The 19,965-nt window shown below is 42.0% G+C and overlaps 1 protein-coding gene across 5 annotated transcripts in view; it reads left to right on the top strand.

The window, feature by feature from the left end:
* The window catches only part of cacnb2a (calcium channel, voltage-dependent, beta 2a), a 188,005-nt gene that overhangs the window by 52,986 nt on the left and 115,054 nt on the right, over positions 1-19,965 (top strand). The window contains exon 1 of one of the 5 annotated variants that reach the window (XM_061922216.1): positions 427-610. The exons of the other annotated variants lie outside the window; for them this stretch is intronic. Coding sequence (XP_061778200.1) covers positions 593-610 — 18 coding nt within the window. The 5' untranslated portion in view covers positions 427-592. Of the gene's footprint in view, positions 1-426; positions 611-19,965 lie in introns of those variants that run through there. 5 annotated transcript variants of the gene reach the window in all.

A 19,965-nucleotide genomic window follows, 5' to 3' on the forward strand; every position in this document is an offset into this window, starting at 1 on the left:
CGCAATAAGGCCTGAACGGCCACAGTCCTAAACACAGTGACGGGCAGATTAAGCCACCAGATGTCTGTCTGGTTTCGGCGGTGCAGCTGGAGGAGGTCAATATTTTAGCCTAGCGCTTACTTCTCCGTATTACTATAGCACAAAACGTGCGTGGCGTGTTTTCCAGTCAAGTCCCGAGTAGAACACCATTTCGTTAACCATGCAACAGATGTCACCCTATCAAATTAAAGCTTAATGCTCGGCCAGCAGGAACAACACTTCAGAGCTCACCATGACACCACACGGCTTAAACACTCGACCGTGTGCGTTTGTGTGTGTGTGCGTGTGTGTGTGCGCCAGAGAGAGCTCAGCGAGCATCACTCCACAGGAGCGGTGACATTTGTTGTTCTCGGAGGTCTCGAGGATGGCCACATCTCATTTCCGTCTCTTTTAGTCGTTACCCGGGTGACACCGCTTTGTGTTTAAGGGGAACTTGACTGTCAGCCACTCGCCTCCCTGGGTCACCAGATCCAAGGGATTTGCATAATTCAAGAGCGTTTCAGCGCGGGAGAACAGTGGCGACAGGTGTTTGCAGCCGTGAAGGAGGACGAGCATGTCCAAGAAGCCAAAGGTAAAAAAAACAACAACAAATGACTTTGCAGTACACGCAAATATACTTTTTAGGTTGATTTTTAAAATGTTTACAATTTTGAATGAAGAGGAATAGTGACGTTCAAGTGCTTATTCTGGAAACCCTCGGCCTGACTCAGTATTTTGTGTTCACCGAGGCCTCTGCAAGTGAAGTTGTTACTTCATGTTCTCAGAACATCACTATGAACCTGGAAGTAGGGTCAATCAAATTTTAATCACAATCAGGATCGTGACTGCCACGATCAAATAAATGGGTTATACTTGTATCGCACTTTTCTACCTTCAAGGTACTCAAAGCACTTTGACACTATTTCCACATTCACACACTGAATGAAAGGCAGCTAACCACGACCCATCAGGAGCAAGGGTGACGTGTCTAGCTCAAGGACACAACGGACCTGACTCGGTTGGTCTAGGGTAGGGATCGAACCAGGTTGCTGGCACGGTCACTCTCCCAACCGCGCCACTTCCCACCCACACAACCATCTGATTGGTTACATATATAGCGGTAACAGCCAATCAGAGCGCATGTAGTAAATGCTTCAGCGTGGAGCAGATAGGTGTTTAGCAGGTGAGCATAAGGCAGCGGACTCTCCCCAAATGATAATAAACACCTCCCAGTCAACTACTACTAACATCACTGTGAGCCCGTTGACCTCCTAGAACCGGGGTCGGGAACCTTTTTGGCTGAGAAAGCCATACAAGCCAAATATTTTAAAAAGTATTTCCGTGAGAGCCATGTCATATTTTTTTTAAGACTGAATACAACTAAATGTGTGCATTTTTAAGTAAGACCAACATTTTTAGAGTATAATAAATCTCTTATTATTTTTAATACCATTGTTATTCTGAAGCTAACCAACAATAAATAAAATACTTCTTACCATTAATGCAACTTCTTGAACAGGTGCGGTAGAATGGATGGCTTAAAATGCATGAGAATGTTTTATATTTTGAATGTTATTTTTGACACCAGCGGAATTATTCATTACTTGTCGTGTTAAGCAATGATTTAAGCTAAGATTTATCTGAGAGCCAGATGCAGTCATCAAAAGAGCCACATCTGGCTCTAGAGCCATAGGTTCCCTACCCCTGTCCTAGAAACTTAAACAGCAGCTTAGCTCGCTCGCAGTTCTGGCTTGAGGTGAAGGCAAATTAGCTTTTAGCATAACGTTAGCTCATTTTGCTGTGTGTGTGTGTGTGTGTGTGTGTGTGTGTGTGTGTTACGGACAGAAAAGCTTTGAATGGCAGGGTCCCTGCTATCACATGTTGATAAAAATATAACATTTACATGATAAAATCAACTACGGGCTTCCCTAATGCTGTGATAAATTAAGCATGATGAGTTGACCTGAAACTGTTTAATGTTGCACTTTTTGTATGTAGAAGAAAAGTTTTGTCATTTTATTTAATCCGAGCAACAATTTGAGGCAGTTTATTGTTAACGTGGGCAGAATTATGATAGTGTTCCCAATGTTAAAAGGATAAAGCCATTGTTCACAAATTTGGTAAAAAAATAACCAAAAAATTTATATTTTGTTGTTTTCTTACTGTACTGAAAATGAACCAAACTGTGACCTCTAAACTGAGGTATGTACCGAACCGAAATTTTTGTGTACCGTTACACCCCTAGTTTATATAAGCCGAAATTCGGGAATATCATTCCTTAATGGGGAAAGACGTTAATGTTTCTTGTTTTCATGTTGGCATTCAAACTAGTTCCCTGGCGCCGGTCAATCCGTGAGTTGATCAAAGTGCAGTTATTAGTCAGGGTTGTTCGATAATTAAAATTTAAAACGGTAACACAAACCGTCTTGAGTTTTATACGTCAGTTATCATTCTTACAGTTTTTTGTAGTTACATACCTAATTGTGGGCTTTGGACAATGTTGCGAGGCCATGCAGGACTGGTGGGAATTGGTTTCATTTCTGTGGCATGATTGCGCAATTGCGAAATCCTGGAGGGACTAGTTTATTAGCCTTTTTGTTAGACTATTTCATTACCGATTACATGATCACGTTCACATGCTGCTGATCCGCGGGAAACGCCTAACATTACATTAATGAATAGTTGTTTATTGATCAGGATTTTAATATTGATTATTATTAGTATGGCCATAATCGTGCAGCACTAAAGGGAAGGAACTTCAGTAACGGTTGTGTAACATCACAGATTTATGTTGTGATCTGTCAAAATCAATTTCCTGCTTACTACTTGTACATATTTTTTAGCTTTTGGTTTATTCTGACATCCCTGACTGGTTGGAAGGCTAAGATAAATCTCCTTACTGAGAGAAGCAATCATTTCAAAGTGAGTCAGGGGATCAAGTGGACACGGCCCATCGTCCCCATGGGGTTATTGTGCGCTTCAATGCATTATTGACTTCCTGTACAAATGTGCACTATACAGTCAATGCATACTGAAATAATATAGTTTATTGTGTATTTGTTTTTAACATTTTACGTTAAACATTAAGTGGCCACACTTGCACAATTCCACATATCTGATCAAGAGTAGAAAATGATACAGCATTGGTTGCAATAGACATTGGGATTACCCTAACGGCAGGGGTCTCAAACCCAGTTTTTCTGGGGGCCACTGGATGCAGACACTGGGTGAGGCTGGGCCGCAAGAAAAGATTTCTTAAAAAAAATCTAACATGCACGTTTTAATGAATTCACCTTCTTTGAATGGCTTTCCCGCCTTTGCAACATACTAGCCAACCCTCCCCATTTTTCAAGAAGATTCCCGAATTTCAGTGAACCTCCCGACAATTGCCTTGGGTGAACGTTCTCCAGAATATTGTCCTGATTTTCACCCAGTCAACAATATCATAAACGTGCCGTGTTCACGGTGCCTTTGACGTCATCATTTTCGACTTTACACCATATTAACAGTATACCGGCCTGAACACATGCCGTAAGAGACTTCAGTTGGCACACGAGAGCGACTGCAAGACATGTTTGATCAACAGCCATACAGGTCACACTGAGGGTGGCAGTATAAACAAGTTTATCACCGTTACAAAAATGCGCACCAAACAAGAATGACAAACACATTTTGGGAGAACATCCACACTGTAACACAACATAAACACAACAGAACAAATACCCAGAACACCTTGCAGCCCTTACTCTCCACCTCAACCAATGCACGGCAGGTGGGGGGTGGAGGGGTGTTAATGTGTGGGGGGTTGGGATTTGGTGGTAGCGGGGGTGTATATTGTAGCCCGGAAGAATTAGGGCTGCATGGGATTCTGGGTATTTGTTCTGTTGTGTTTATGTTGTGGTACGGTGCAGATGTTCTCCCGAAATGTGTTTGTCGTTCTTTTTTGGTGTGGGTCCGCAGTGTTGCGCATATTTGTAACAGTGATAAATTTGTTTATACAGTCACCGTCAGTGTGACCTGTAAGGCTGTTGCTCAAGTATGCCTTGTAGTCACTGGAGAGGGTTTGCAGAAGAATTGAAGAACATGTGGCTGAGACTGTATGCTGTATAAAAGCCAAATACAGAGAAGTTTGGGATGGAACGCTGTTAGTACAAGTTGTAGAAGGCGGTCAAAGGCAGTGTCATCAAGGCACCCATTGAACATTGTTGTTCGGTTGAAAACTGACAGATTTTCGAGGGAATGCTTACCCTTGAATGAATGCCTTGAAATTCCGGAGTCTCCTGGAAAATCCTGGAGGGTTAGTAATTATAGCAAAGAAGACGCTGTCAAGCAACCATTCATATAACACTCGCAGGCCACATTCACACTAAATTTACATATGAAGATGCGGGCCGCAAAATAACGTCTCGTGGGCCGCGTGTTAGAACCCTGCTTAACGGTATGTAAATACTTTAAAAAAAAAACCATTGGAGTGGAGTAATAATTGTTTTCGGGGGCACCTATTGCCACAGTAATTAACTTAAGCTCACAATGCAGTAAGTTGAAATATGCGGAGACATTTGGCACTGGATAGTTTCTGATGTGTTTCTGCCTTGGCGACATATGGACAAGTAATATGCATGGCATTATTGTCTTTATTTTAACACAACATCTTACAGTTTATTAAACACATGTTGCTTTTTTCAATTGAAGAATAATTTTGGCCTTAAATAAAATAGTGAACATACTAGAAAACTTGTCTTTTAGTTTTAAGTAAGAAAACAAATGCTCTAGTTAGTCTGCTGACATATGCAGTAACATATTGTGTCATTTCCCGTTTTATTGTCAAAATTATGAAGGACGAGCAATGGAAAATGGAATATTAATCCACTTGTTCATTTAGTGCTTACTTTCTCTTTTAACATGTTCTATCTACACTTCTGTTGAAATGTAATCACTTATTCTTCTGTTGTTTGGATACTTTACATTAGTTTTGGATGATACCACAAATTTGGGAATCGATCCATTACAAAGTAGTTACAGGATCCTACATTGGTCATATTCAAAGTCCTCATGTGTCCTGGGACATGTGAGTTTATAAACATGAAATACATTTGAAAAAAGGGAAAAAGATTTTGTGACAGTTAGAAATAATCGATGTAATCATTTTTCCAGGTCATTATATTCTCTGGGCATTAAATTGATCGCAACTGGTTTGTCTCAGAATACGTTATAGACTTAGGTCAGATTTATTCTTAGACTCTGTTTGGTCAGATCTAGTATAATATTTTGTTGCATTATTACATAAGATTGAAGTTCAACAGACATGCAATTAGATTTAGTACATGTATTTTTTATTTTAAAAAATGGAAAGAACAAATATTTAGTATGAAAAGTTAAAGTACTTTATTGAACATGCTTTTTACTTTCGCGGGCCTCATAAAATGATGTGGGAGGCCAGATGTGGTCAATCAATCAATCAATCAATGTTTACTTATATAGCCCTAAATCACGAGTGTCTCAAAGGACTGCATAAGCCACAACGACATCCTCGGCTCAGATCCCACATCAGGGAAAGGAAAAACTCAACCCAATGGGATGACAATGAGAAACCTTGAAGGGGGCTGCAGATGTGGGACCCCCCTCCCCCGGGTGACCGGTGCAATGGACATCGAGTGGATCTAGCATTATATTGTGAGAGTCCAGTTAGACTTAGACTTCCTTTTTATTGTCATTCAAATTTAAACTTTACAGTACAAATAAGAACTAAATTTTGTTGCATTAGCTCTTGGTAGTGCAGGATAAAAAAAAAAGCAATAAGGTGCAGATATAAATAAATAGATTACTGTACAGATAAATACATTGCACTTTTGCATATGCATCCAGGTTTATGGCTGTATGTTATATTGTCTTTTTTATTCCAGCGAGTTAATCCATTTTGGGGGGAGTTGGGGGGATGCGTTCAAGAGTCTTACCGCCTGAGGGAAGGAGCTGTTACAGAACCTGGAGGTTCTGCTACGGAGGCTGCGGAACCTCTTCCTAGAGTCCAGCAGTGAAAACAGTCCTTGGTGGGGGTAGTAGGAGTCTTTGCAGATTTTCTCAGCCCTGGTCAGGCAGCGGCTTTTTGCGATCTCCTGGATAGGAGGAAGAGGAGTCCTGATGATCTTTTCCGCCGTCCTCACCACTCTCTGGAGAGACTTCCAGTCTGAGGCATTGCAGGCTCTAGTCCAGAGAGAGATGCTGTTGGTCAGCAGGCTCTCTATAGTGCCTCTGTAGAATGTGGTGAGAAAGGGGGGAGGGAACTGTGCTCTTTTCATCCGACGCAAAAAGTGCATAGTGCAGTTGTCATAGTGGATCTAACATAATAGTCAATCAATCAATCAATGTTTACTTATATAGCCCTAAATCACTAGTGTCTCAAAGGGCTGCACAAACCCCAACACAAACCACTACGACATCCTCGGTAGGCCCGCATAAGGGCAAGGAAAACTAACACCCAGTGGGACGTCGGTGACAATAAAGACAATGAGAACCGTGGAGAGGACGAAAGCAATGGATGTCGAGCGGGTCTAACATGATACTGTGAAAGTTCAATCCATAATGGATCCAACACAGCCGCGAGAGTCCAGTCCAAAGCGGATCCAACACAGCAGCGAGAGTCCCGTTCACAGCGGAGCCAGCAGGAAACCATCCCAAGCGGAGGCGGATCAGCAGCGCAGGCATGTCCCAAGCCGATACACAGGCAAGCGGTCCATCCTGGGTCCCGACTCTGGACGAGCGGTCCATCCTGGGTCCCGACTCTGGACAGCCAGTACGTCATCCATGGCCATCGGATCGGACTGGACCCCCTCCACAAGGCAGAGTGGGACATAGGAGAAAAAGAAAAGAAACGGCAGATCAACTGGTTTAAAAAGGGTGTCAGAGTCCAGTCCATAGTGGATCGAATGTAATAGTGAGAGTCCAGTACATAATGGACATAACATAATAGTGTGAGTCCAGCCCATATTGGATCTAACCTAATAGTGTGAGAGTCCAGTCCATAGTGGATCCAACATAATAATGTGAGAGTCCAGTCTATAGTGGATCGATTGTAATAATGAGAGTCCAGTCCAAAATGGATCTAACATAATAGTGAGAGTCCAGTCCATAGTGGATCTAACATGATAGTGTGAGAGTCCAGTCCATAGTGGATCTAACATAATAGTGAGACTCCAGTCCATAGTGGATCTAACATAATAGTGAGAGTCCAGTCCATAGTGGATCTAACATAATAGTGAGACTCCAGTCCATAGTGGATCTAACATAATAGTGAGAGTCCAGTCCATAGTGGATCTAACATAATAGTGGGACTCCAGTCCATAGTGGATCTAACATAATAGTGTGAGAGTCCAGTCTATAGTGGGGCCAGCAGGAGATCATCTTGAGTGGAGACAGGTCAGCAGTGCAGAGACGTCCCCAACTGATGCACAGATGAGTGGTCCACCCTGGGTCCTGACTTTGGATAGCGAGCGCCTCATCTGTGGTCACCGAATCTGTGAAGGAGAGGGGGACAGAGCAGAAAAGAAACAGCAGATCAACTGGTCTAAAAGGGGGGTCTATTTAAAGGCTAGAGCATACAAATGACTTTTAAGATGGGACTTAAATGCGTCTACTGAGGTAGCACCTCTAACTGTTACCGGGAGTGCATTCCAGAGTATTTAAGCCCGAATAGAAAAAAACGCTCTGGTCCCAGGGCCTTGAGTTTGACAATGCTATTGATGTCCGATGCCTCTGTGTCGGCTTTGCAAGTTGAGTTAGTTATTTATGTTACGTAAGACTTGAGAAGACATTTTGTAATGGATTACCAATGAAAACTGAGGTACTGCTGTTTATAGGAAGTGACATGAAGTAAAAGCAGTAGGACTCTTTTCTACTCTGCCCCCCCTCTCCTTTGTGGAAGGGGGGGCACAGGTCCGGTGGCCATGGATGAAGTGCTGGCGGTCCAGAGTCGGGACCCCCGGGGTGGACCGCTCACCTGTGCATTGGTTGGGGACATCTCTGCGCTGCTTATCCGTCTCCGCTCGGGTTGATCTCCTGCTGGCCCCACTATGGACTGGACTCTCATTATGTTAGATCCACTATGGACTGGACTTTTACAATATTATGCTAGACCCACTCGACGTCCATTGCATCCGGTCTCCCCTGGTCACCCATATCCGCGGTCCTCTCCAAGGTTTCTCATAGTCATTCATATTGACATCCCACTGGGTTGTGAGTTTTCCCTTGCCCGTATGTGGGATCAGAACCAAGGATGTCGTTGTGGCTTGTGCAGCCCTATGAGACACTTGTGATTTAGGGCTGTATAAATAAACATTAATTGATTGCTTTACTTGTTATCAAAGGCAAGGTATTTTTGAACTGTCGTTCGTCTATTTTTAAATGTCTACAATCACTAATAGAGCCCAGCCACCTTTTTAGTTGTTGGTCCTTTCCAGTCTCATGTTTCCTTCTGGGCCTTTTTCTAGATAGATGTAATTAGAGATACTGTAGTCCCTCATCTCAAGTGACGCGGCGTGTATTGTCGCTTGGAAACCTCCGTCAGAAGTCTGCTGCCGGTCTCCCGGGCTTCATTAGTTGTGAATCACATTCCCGTTGGGCCCAGTCAGGATTTTCCAGCTATGTTTTAAATAACATTTTGGGCTGTCGTGTAATTCCTCTCAGTTTTGACTCTAACTCATACTTTCCAACCTTTAGACGTCCGATTTCGGGGGGGGGGGGGGGGCGTGGTTAAGAGGGGTGGCGTATAATTCACCAACTCGAGTATTTCATATATATATATATATATATATATATATATATATATATATATATATATATATATATATATGTGTATATGTGTGTATATATATATATATATATATATATATATATATATATATATATGTGTATATGTGTGTATATATATATATATATATGTATATATATATGTGTATGTATGTATGAAATACTTGACTTTAAGTGAATTCTAGCTATATATATTTATTTTATTATATATATAAATAAAATAAATAGTTGAATTTCAGACGGCACCTATCAAATACACAGTAATAAAAACACAGTTGTTCTACTAACTGTACTGTGCTTGCTGGTTACTAAAAAACAACAACAACACTTACCTTTCACTATTTGAGTAACCTTTGTTCTGTCATTTGTGTATTGGCGAGCGATCTCCGAATCTGGGAACATCCTTCACGGATTTGTTGTAGACATCCGCAAATGAGAACGGGATGTTGCTTCCAGCTATCAGCATAGCCATCTTTGTCAAAGGCATAAGATACACCATTGGGTCTCCATTTTGCGAGGTGGGCCATAATACTGGGTTGTGAACGATGCTGCGCTGCGGACGCTTTGTGCTTTGCTGACCGTTCGTGGCTGAGTATATCCGTTTACTGTGTTCAATGGAGAAGTCTGTTCTACAAAATTTACAGGCAACATACCCCTTCCACTTCGAACTCTCCTGGATAAACTGAAATTCTTGTTTCCAATCGTTCTGAAACTTGCAAGCGTATTTCTTAATTTTTGCTCCTCGACGGTGTAATATATTGGGTTGTAGTCAATAACCAGGCGGCGTGATGAAGTTACGTCTCTTTACTGTGGGCTTCAGAACAGACATTCTATGTATAGTAGATGGCAGTATTGTCCTGTTTAAGAGGGTCACAACATTGAGTCAGGTTCTCATGGAGCTGGAGTGGGCGTGGCCTCCAGCTCCGTCTGAATTTCGTGAGATTTTCGGGAGAAAATTTGTCCTGGGAGGTTTTCGGAAGAGGCGCTGAGTTTCGGTAGCCTCCCGGAAAATCAGGAAGGGTTGGCAAGTACGTATGACTTGAGCTGACATTTTGGAATGGATTACAGTACCAATGAAAACTGAGGTACTGCTGTTTATAGGAAGTGACATGAAGTAAAAGCAGTAGGACTATTTTCTACTCTGCCCCCCCTCTCCTTTGTGGAAGGGGAGGCACAGGTCCGGTGGCCATGGATGAAGTGCTGGCGGTGCAAAGTCGGGACCCGGGGTGGACCGCTCACCTGTGCATTGTTTGGGGACATCTCTGCGAGTTAGACTCTAATTCAAACTGAAAAGATAGCGTGAGTGCTAGGTTTTTGTCCATTGTTCTTGTTTAATTGTGCAATTCGGATGAACAGATCTTTATAAGGAACCATTTATTTTCATAGTAATGGTTCCTTAGAAGGATCTGTAACCCGTATACCTGTACATTTATGGGTTACAATGCTGATTCAACTATTTAAATTTGCATGTCTTTTGGATTTTTGTTTGGAAAAAACATATTTACAAATGACTAACCTTTATTTTGTAGACGAGATTTTTTTTCTGTAAATTTTAAAGAATAATCAGGCAGCACATGAAGTATAATTTGTGTCATAACATGCTAATAATAGTCGTCAAATTCAAAACATAGCTTTCTACAGCTTTTAAGTGGTATTTAATATGATATGGTGTATTTCTTTTAGACTCATTTGATAAGTTACATAAAAACATCACACTGTTACATGTGTTTAATTCCAACATGTCTAAAAAGGGTTCAGTCAAGGCATTGAGGTGATCCGGTTTGGTAACCGCAGGATCAGGTCTCTGCTTTTTGCAGATGATGTGGTCCTGATGGCTTCATCTGACCGGGATCTTCAGCTCTCGCTGGATCGGTTCGCAGCCGAGTGTGAAGCGACCGGAATGAGAATCAGCACCCCCAAGTCCGAGTCCATGGTTCTCGCCCGGAAAAGGGTGGAATGCCATCTCCGGGTTGGGGAGGAGACCCTGCCCCAAGTGGAGGAGTTCAAGTACCTAGGAGTCTTGTTCACGAGTGAGGGAAGAGTGGATCGTGAGATCGACAGGCGGATCAGTGCGGCGTCTTCAGTAATGCGGACGTTGTACCGATCCGTTGTGGTGAAGAAGGAGCTGAGCCGGAAGGCAAAGCTCTCAATTTACCGGTCGATCTACGTTCCCATCCTCACCTATGGTCATGAGCTTTGGGTCATGACCGAAAGGATAAGATCACGGGTACAAGCGGCCGAAATGAGTTTCCTCCGCCGTGTGGCGGGGCTCTCCCTTAGAGATAGGGTGAGAAGCTCTGCCATCCGGGAGGAACTCAAAGTAAAGCTGCTGCTCCTCCACATCGAGAGGAGCCAGATGAGGTGGTTCGGGCATCTGGTCAGGATGCCACCCGAACGCCTCCCTAGGGAGGTGTTTAGGGCATGTCCAACCGGTAGGAGGCCACGGGGAAGACCCAGGACACGTTGGGAAGACTGTCTCCCGGCTGGCCTGGGAACGCCTCGGGATCCCCCGGGAAGAGCTAGACGAAGTGGCTGGGGAGAGGGAAGTCTGGGTTTCCCTGCTTAGGCTGTTGCCCCCGCGACCCGACCTCGGATAAGCGGAAGATGATGGATGGATGGATAAAAAGGGTTCAACCCTTGGCAAAAAATGATGGCATCACCAGTAGGAAAAAAATTAGGTCAGAGACATAACACAAACTATAGCAGGGTTTCCCGCAGGGCTTTGTTGCTAAGGCGGCCGCCTTAACAACAAAAAGCCGCCGCCAAGCTAAAGTCTTTACAAGCTGCTCCGCTTTGTTCTGCCTCTGTCTCTGTCAGTAATCTCTGCAGCACCCAGCATTGTCCCACCCACAGAACCATCTGATTGGTTACACGCAGAGCGGTAACAGCCAATCAGCAGTGCGTATTCAGAGCGCATGGAGTCTGTGCTGTAGCGTCGTGATGAGCAGATGGGTGTTAAGCGGGTAGGCATAAGGCGGCGGACTCTCCCCAAATTATAATAAACACCTTCCAGTCAACTACTAGTAACATCACTATGAGACCGTTGACGTTCTAGAAACATAAACGGCAGCTCATCTCGCTCGCAGTCCTTGAGGTGACGGCTAATCAGCTTTTAGCGTAATGTTAGCTCACTTTGCGGTGTGTGTGTGTGTGCGTGCGTGTGTGTTACGGACACCAAAGCTCTGTCCATCTGTTGTATCAATTTACCTTTTTCTGTGTTGATTGAGCTGTGTTGAAGCAGCAAAAAAGGACATCATGTTAAATGAAGAGTTTCCTGAAGCTGTCTCTGATAGTTGATATAATAATGTAACTGCATCATAAAGCCTACATGAACTCCATGGTGTTCAGGGATGATTAGACTCTCCTATTGCACTATTTTTTCAGCTATTGTTATATTAATCATTAGTAATGTAGAAGCCTAGTGTTTGAATGGCAGGGTCCCTGCTATCACATGTTGATAAAAATATAACATTTACATAATAAAAATCAACTACAGGCTTCCTAAATGCTGTAATAAATTAAGCATGAGGAGTAGAGCATATGTCATAATAATGACATACTTAGTATCTCAGGTAACTAGGACTGTTTTGTTTTTACTTTATGGATATATTTATCGGGAAATATATCGTATATTGCCATTCAGCATTTGGAGCGGAAAACACAACAAAAAAATTGTAGGCTTCTTCACGCGACAAAGCCGGCCTACTTCAGCCTGTCGTCTAATGCCCCCCAGGCTGTGGTGGCAGCGACGAGGTGGAAACGTGATGGCGACAGGCAGAGTTACACCGATCCTTACACCCACCCACCCCCTTCCCCGGTCTGTCCGCTGGATAGACACCGCCTTAACTAACACAATTTCTGGGGGAAACAATTTATAGTAATTTCAAATGGCAAATTTCTGGCTTTAGGAAACACTAAAATAAATCCAGAATATAAATTGTGTTAGCAACAGGTTCATTTTAGATCAAGTAGAGTGCTAAAAAAAATTGAATCACTCAATTCTGAGAAAAAAAGTCTGGAATCACTGATTTCTAGGGGTGTAACGGAACACAAAAATTTCGGTTCGGTACGTACCTCGGTATAGAGGTCACGGTTCGGTTCATTTTCGGTACAGTAACAAAACAACAGAATATAAATTTTTTGGTTATTTATTTACCAAATTTTTAAACAATTGCTTTATCCTTTTAACATTGGGAACACTATAATAATTCTGCCCACATTAATCCACATTAAACTGTTTCAAGTTGTGGCTTTGATTAAATATAATGACAAAACCTCTCTCCTACGTATAAAAAGTGCAACATTAAACAGTTTCAGGTCGACTCATCGTGCTTATTTATTACAGCATTTGGGAAGCCTGTAGTTGACCATTATCATGTAAATGTTATATTTTTGTCAACATGTGATAGCAGGGACCCTGCCATTCAAAACTAGGCTGCTACATTACTAATGATTAATGTAACTAATGCTGAAAAAATAGTACAATAGCAATAGCAGAGACTATTTATCCCTGAACACCATGGAGTTCAAGTGAAATAACAGACAGACAGGGCTTTGCTGCTCCTAACACACACACACACACACACACACACACACACACACACACACACACACACACACACACAGCAAAATAAGCTAACATTACGCTAAAAGCTAATTAGCCTTCATCTCAAGCCAGGACTGCGAGCGAACAGAGGTGCAGTTTAAGTTTCTAGAACGTCAACGGGCTCATAGTGATGTTAGTAGTAGTTGTGACTGGGAGGTGTATTTTATATTTTGGGGAGAGTACACTGTCCGCTGCTCACCTGCTAAACACATATCTGCTGGACGCTGAAGCATTGACTACATGCGCTCTGAATACGCACTGCTGATTGGCTGTTACATAACTCTGAATACGCACTGCTGATTGGCTGTTACCGCTATATATGTAACCAATCAGATGGTTGTGTGGGTGGTACAATGCCGGGTGCTAAAACCGGTAGAAAGCAGAGCAGCTTGTTAAGACTTTAGCTTACAAACTCGTTCGGTACCCCCCGTACCGAAACGGTTCAATACAAATACATGCACCGTTACACTCCTACTTAATTCCCTACTTAATATGAAATCAACCTGTACATTTTCTTTTCCAAAGCTAACACCTGCATCAGATTAAATCTGTCTATTAGTCTGCAGCTAACAAGTAGTGTCCACACCTTGGAGAGCTGTTGCACCAGGTGGATTGACATGAATCATGGCTTCAACACAAAAGATGTGCATTGAAACAAATCAGAGGTTTGTCAAACTTCTCCAAGAAGGTATATCATCACGTAATGTTGCAAAATATGTTAACTGTTCACAGTCAGCTGTGTGTAAAAAATCTGGACCAAGTACAAACATGAGAAGATTTTAAATGGCAAGCATCGGAAAACATCAAAGCGTCAACTAAAAGCTTAGTCTTGAAAACAGAAAATGCACAACAAAAAAAACAAATGAAGAAATGGGCTAAAACTGGAGTCACCGTCTGTGACCAAACTGTAAGAAACTGCCGAAAGGAAATGGGATACAAAAACAAAAAATGCTAAACAAAATTAGTCATTAACACCTTAACCGAAAGAAACAAGGTTCCAATGAGCTAAGGAAAAGCAATGGTGGACTATGGATGACTGGATGAAAGTCCTATTTAGGAATGAATCGCCAATCTAAACTGGGCAAGGTGATGATGCTGCATCCTTTGTTTGGTGCCTTCCAATGAGATTTATGAAGACGACTGCCTGAAGAAAACATGCACATGTCATTGATGATACGGGGCTGCATGTCAGGTGATTCTCAGAGGCATAGACATTAAACTCATCATTTTGATCTGCTTTGACCGTCTAGTTAAAAACGAAATTTCAACGACATTATTTTGAATTGATGGAGTCACAGCACAGGCCAAAAGTTTGGACACATCTTCTCGTTCAATGCGTCTTCTTTATTTTCATGACTATTTACATTGTAGATTGTCAATAAAGGCATCAAAACTATGAATGAACACATGTGCAGTTATGTGAAATAACTGAAAACATTTGTTTTATTCTAGTTTCTTGAAAATAGTCACCATTTGCTCTGATTACTGCTTTGCACACTCTTGGCATTCTCTAGATGAGTTCAAGCACACCTGGGAGGTGAAAACCATTTCAGGTGACGACCTCTTGAAGCTCATCGAGAGAATACCAAGAGTGAAATGAAAATAAAGACAACACATTGAATGAGAAGGTGTGTCCAAACTTTTGGCCAGTACTTGTATGTCAATAGTGGAAATTGTTGTTTTGGACATCTGACATTCCCTATTAACTTAAAATTTGATTAAGTTGACCATTGTCCATCTTGTGGATGTTATTCATCGACTGAAATATATATTTTTGAGAGACATCCAATACATTTCATCTTTCTATTATCCCCCACGAACCAAATATATATTTTTTTAGCTCGGTTGTTAGAGTGGCCGTGCCAGCAACTTGAGGGTTCCAGGTTCAATTCCCGTTTCCGCCATCCTAGTCACTGCCGTTGTGTCCTTGGGCAAGACACTTTACCCACCTGCTCCCAGTGCCACCCACACTGGTTTAAATGTGACTTAGATATTGGCTTTCACTATGTAAAGCGCTTTGAGTCACTAGAGAAAAGCGCTATATAAATGTAATTCACACTTCACACTATAATTTAAAGGGGAACATTATCACAATTTCAAAAGGGTTAAAAACAATAAAAATCAGTTCCCAGTGGCTTGTTGTATTTTTTGAAGTTTTCGTCAAAATTTTTACCGGTCCCGGAATATCCCTAAATAAAGCTTTAAAGTGCCTTATTTTCGCTATCTTCGAAACCACTATCCATTTTCCTGTGACGTCATACAGTGCTACCAATGTAAACAAACAATGGGAATACCACAGCAAGATATAGCGACATTAGCTCAGATTCAGACTAGGATTTCAGCGACTTAAGCGATTCAACAGATTACGCATGTATTGAAACAGATGGAGTATGAAAGTATTGAAGAAGAAACTGAAGCTATTGAGCGAATAGCTATTGACGCTATTCATAGCCATAGCTTGGCCGAATAGCTGCGTTAGCATCGCCGGTAAAATGTGCGGACCAAACGATCAGGACTTTTGCATTTTGTGATAATGGAGCAACTTAAACCCGTCGATTGGTAAGTGTTTTTTTCGCATTAAATGTGGGTGGAAGGAAACGTAATATAGTTGCAAATGCACCTGCAGGTTATCCATACATCTCTATGCCATGTCTGCTTCAGCACCGCCGGTAAATAGCATGTTAGCATCGATTAGCTGGCAGTCACGCCGCGACCAAATATGTCTGATTAGCACATGAGTCAACATCAACGAAACTCACCTTTGTGATTTCGTTGACTTTATCATTGCAAATGCATCTGCGGGTTATCCATACATCTCTGTGCCATGTCTGTCATCGCCGGTAAATAGCATGTTAGCATCGATTAGCTGGCAGTCACGCCGCAACCAAATATGTCTGATTAGCACATAAGTCAACAACAAAACTCACCAAATGCATCTGCAGGTTATCCATACATCTCTGTGTCATGGCTGTCATCGCCGGTAAAATGTGAAGACACTACAGCACATTCAATGGGGGTCTGGCGGCAGACACTTTCGCATCTTCGGTGCAACTTGAATCCCTCCCTGTTAGTGTTGTTACACTCTCCGACAACACACCAACGAGGCATGATGTCTCCAAGGTTCCAAAAAATAGTCGAAAAAACGGAAACTAACAGAGCTGAGACCCGTGTGTGTAATGTGTAGAAAATGAAAATGGCGGCTGTATTACCTCGATACGTCACATTCTGACGTCATCGCCACCAGAGCAATAAGCAGAAAGGCGTTTAATTCGCCAAAATTCACCCATTTAGAGTTGGGAAATCGGTTAAAAAAAAATATGGTCTTTTTTCTGCACCATCAAGGCATATATTGACGCTTTTATAGGTCTGGTGATAATGTTCTCCTTTAAGTCAATTATGAACACAAAAATATGTTTTGGTGTTGAAATATATCTTATACGTTTCTACTCACAGGGGTGTTTTTTTTTACCACTTTTAAACAAGGATTGTTTTTATGTTATTTTAGATACTATAAGTATATAAAGGGCACCTTTTATTATACTGTTTCTCTTTTTTTGACTTAAACATGTTTCAATGTTAGATACTCTTGTTAAAACCCTGCATGCTATCACATATATTGTATATAGTATATAAAAACTATAATATACTATAATATATTATATTATAATATACTATAATATATTATTATATATACTAATACTGTATATATAAAATGTAAACATATGTATATATATATATATATATATATATATATGTATATATGTATATATATATATATATACATATATATATATATATATATATGTATATATGTATATATATATATATATATATATATATATATATATATATATATGTTTGTATGTGGGCTTCACGGTGGCAGAGGGGTTAGTGCGTCTGCCTCACAATACGAAGTTCCTGCAGTCCTGGGTTCAAATCCAGGCTCGGGATCTTCCTGGGTGGAGTTTGCATGTTCTCCCCGTGAATGCGTGGGTTCCCTCCGAGTACTCCGGCTTCCTCCCACTTCCAAAGACATGCACCTGGGGATAGGTTGATTGGCAACACTAAATGGTCCCTAGTGTGTGAATGTGAGTGTGAATGTTGTCTGTCTATCTGTGTTGGCCCTGCGATGTCCAGGGTGTACACCGCCTTCCGCCCGATTGTAACTGAGATAGGCGCCAGCGCCCCCCGCGACCCCAAAAGGGAATAAGTGGTAGAAAATGGATGGCATTATATATGTTATGTTTTATATTGCCACTATGGTACCTTTTTAGTCAACTTTATACTTGCGTTATCCTTTCTATCCTTACCCTCTCCATCCTTTGTAACTGAGCTACTGTGTGAAAAATGTTCCTTTGTGGATTAATAGTTTGTGTAAGTTTTTTTTACAGTATTCTTTTTTTTTATTGTTATTGCATTGACATCCATGCCTGCCAGACTTACTTATATGGGCATACCCATGCAAATGCTTTTGAACAGGCCCTAGGTCCCCTTTAAAAAATAGACTTATTCCAGCTTCGGTAATTTTGATTTGTCTTCATTTTGGTATAAACCATGGGTGTCAAACTCTGGCCCGCGGGCCAAATATGGCCCGCCGTTTAGTTTCATTTGGCCCTTGAGGCAATATCAAATTAATATTAGAGCTGGCCCGCCGGTAACACCAAATTCACCGCTAATACTCATACTTGCCAACCCTCCCTATTTTCCCGGGAGACTCCCGAAGTTTAGTGCCCTTCTCAAAAATCTCCCTGGGCAACCATTCTCCCGATTTCCACCCAGACAACAATATTGGGAGCGTGCCTTAAAGGCACTGCCTTTAGCGTCCTCTACAACATGTTGTCACGTCCTCTTTACCTCCATATAAACAGCGTGCTGGCCAAGTCACAAAATATTAATGGCTTTCACACACACATAAGCGAATGCCACGCATACTTGGTCAACAGCCATACAGGTCACACTGAGGGTGGCCATATAAACAACTTTAACATTGTTTCAAATATGCGCCACACTGTGAACCCACACCAAACAAGAATGACAAAACACATTTCGGGAGAACATCCGCACCGTAACACAACATAAACACAACAGAACGAATACCCAGGATCCCTTGCAGCATTAACTCTTCTGGAACGCTCCAATACACACCCCCCGCTACCACCAAACCCCGCCCACCTCAGTTTTATTTTATTTTCGAATTTATTAGCCTGTGGAAAAAGTTAATGTTGATATTTACCTCAGAAGGCTGCAAATAGAAAAGATGCATAAATTTTTTGTATTAAATTGTATTTAATATACCACTGATGTTTTTTGAAAGTTGATTTCGCACTATTACGTTGTATAACCTGTGCCTGTTCCATGGGAGGAAGCCCGAGTACCCCGAGGGAACCCACGCAGTCACGAGGAGAACATGCAAACTCCACACAGAAAGATCCCGAGCCCGGGATTGAACCCAGGATTACTCAAGACCTTCGTATTGTGAAGCAGATGCACTAACCCCTGTTCCACCGTGCTGCCCTATTTAAGCCTTGCTTGTTCAATATTCAATGCAAAACTTGTTTGGGTCCCTATTAAAAGGTTAATTTGTTCGACCTTGGCCCGCGGCTTTGTTCAGTTTTAAATTTTGGCCCACTCTGTATTTGAGTTTGACAGCCCTGTTATAAACAGTCACCCATTCACCGACTTGTCTTTGTCTCTGAATGTAATGTTCTCCGGAGCAGCGGCATAATTCTCAGGTCACGGTCAGGGTAAACTTTATTGCACCGTTTAGAAAATTCGTCTTGGGCATCGTTTTACAAACAGTGCATCCGTAAAGTATTCACTACGCTTGTTTTTTTTCACATTTTGTTATGATTCAGCCATATTACAAAATCAATCAATCAATCAATCAATGTTTACTTATATAGCCCTAAATCACTGGTGTCTCAAAGGGCTGCACAAACCACAACACAAACCACTACGACATCCTCTGTAGGCCCACATAAGGGCAAGGAAAACTCACACCCAGTGGGAAGTTGGTGACGATGACTATAAGAACCTTGGAGATGACTATGAGAACCTTGGATGTCGAGCGGGTCTAACATGATACTGTGAAAGTTCAATTCATAATGGATCCAACACAGCCGCGAGAGTCCAGTCCAAAGCGGATCCAACACAGCAGCGAGACTCCCGTTCACATAGGAGCCAGCAGGAAACCATCCCAAGCGGAGGCGGATCAGCAGCGCAGGGATGTCCCAAGCCGATACACAGGCAAGCGGTTCATCCTGGGTCCTGACTCTGGACGAGCGGTCCATCCTGGGTCCCGACTCTGGACAGCCAGTACGTCATCCATGGCCAATCGGACCGGACCCCCTCCACAAGGGAGAGTGGAACATAGGAGAAAAAGAAAAGAAACGGCAGATCAACTGGTCTAAAAAGGGAGTGTATGGAATAAATTCACTTTTGTCCTCAAAATTCTACAATGCTGGACAATACCTGATAATGACAATGTAGAAAGGTTGTTTTTGTTAAACATTTTGCAAATGTATTACATGTAAGGCGCA

The sequence above is a fragment of the Nerophis ophidion genome, linkage group LG15 (assembly GCF_033978795.1).
Source record: "Nerophis ophidion isolate RoL-2023_Sa linkage group LG15, RoL_Noph_v1.0, whole genome shotgun sequence".
NCBI lineage: Eukaryota > Metazoa > Chordata > Actinopteri > Syngnathiformes > Syngnathidae > Nerophis > Nerophis ophidion.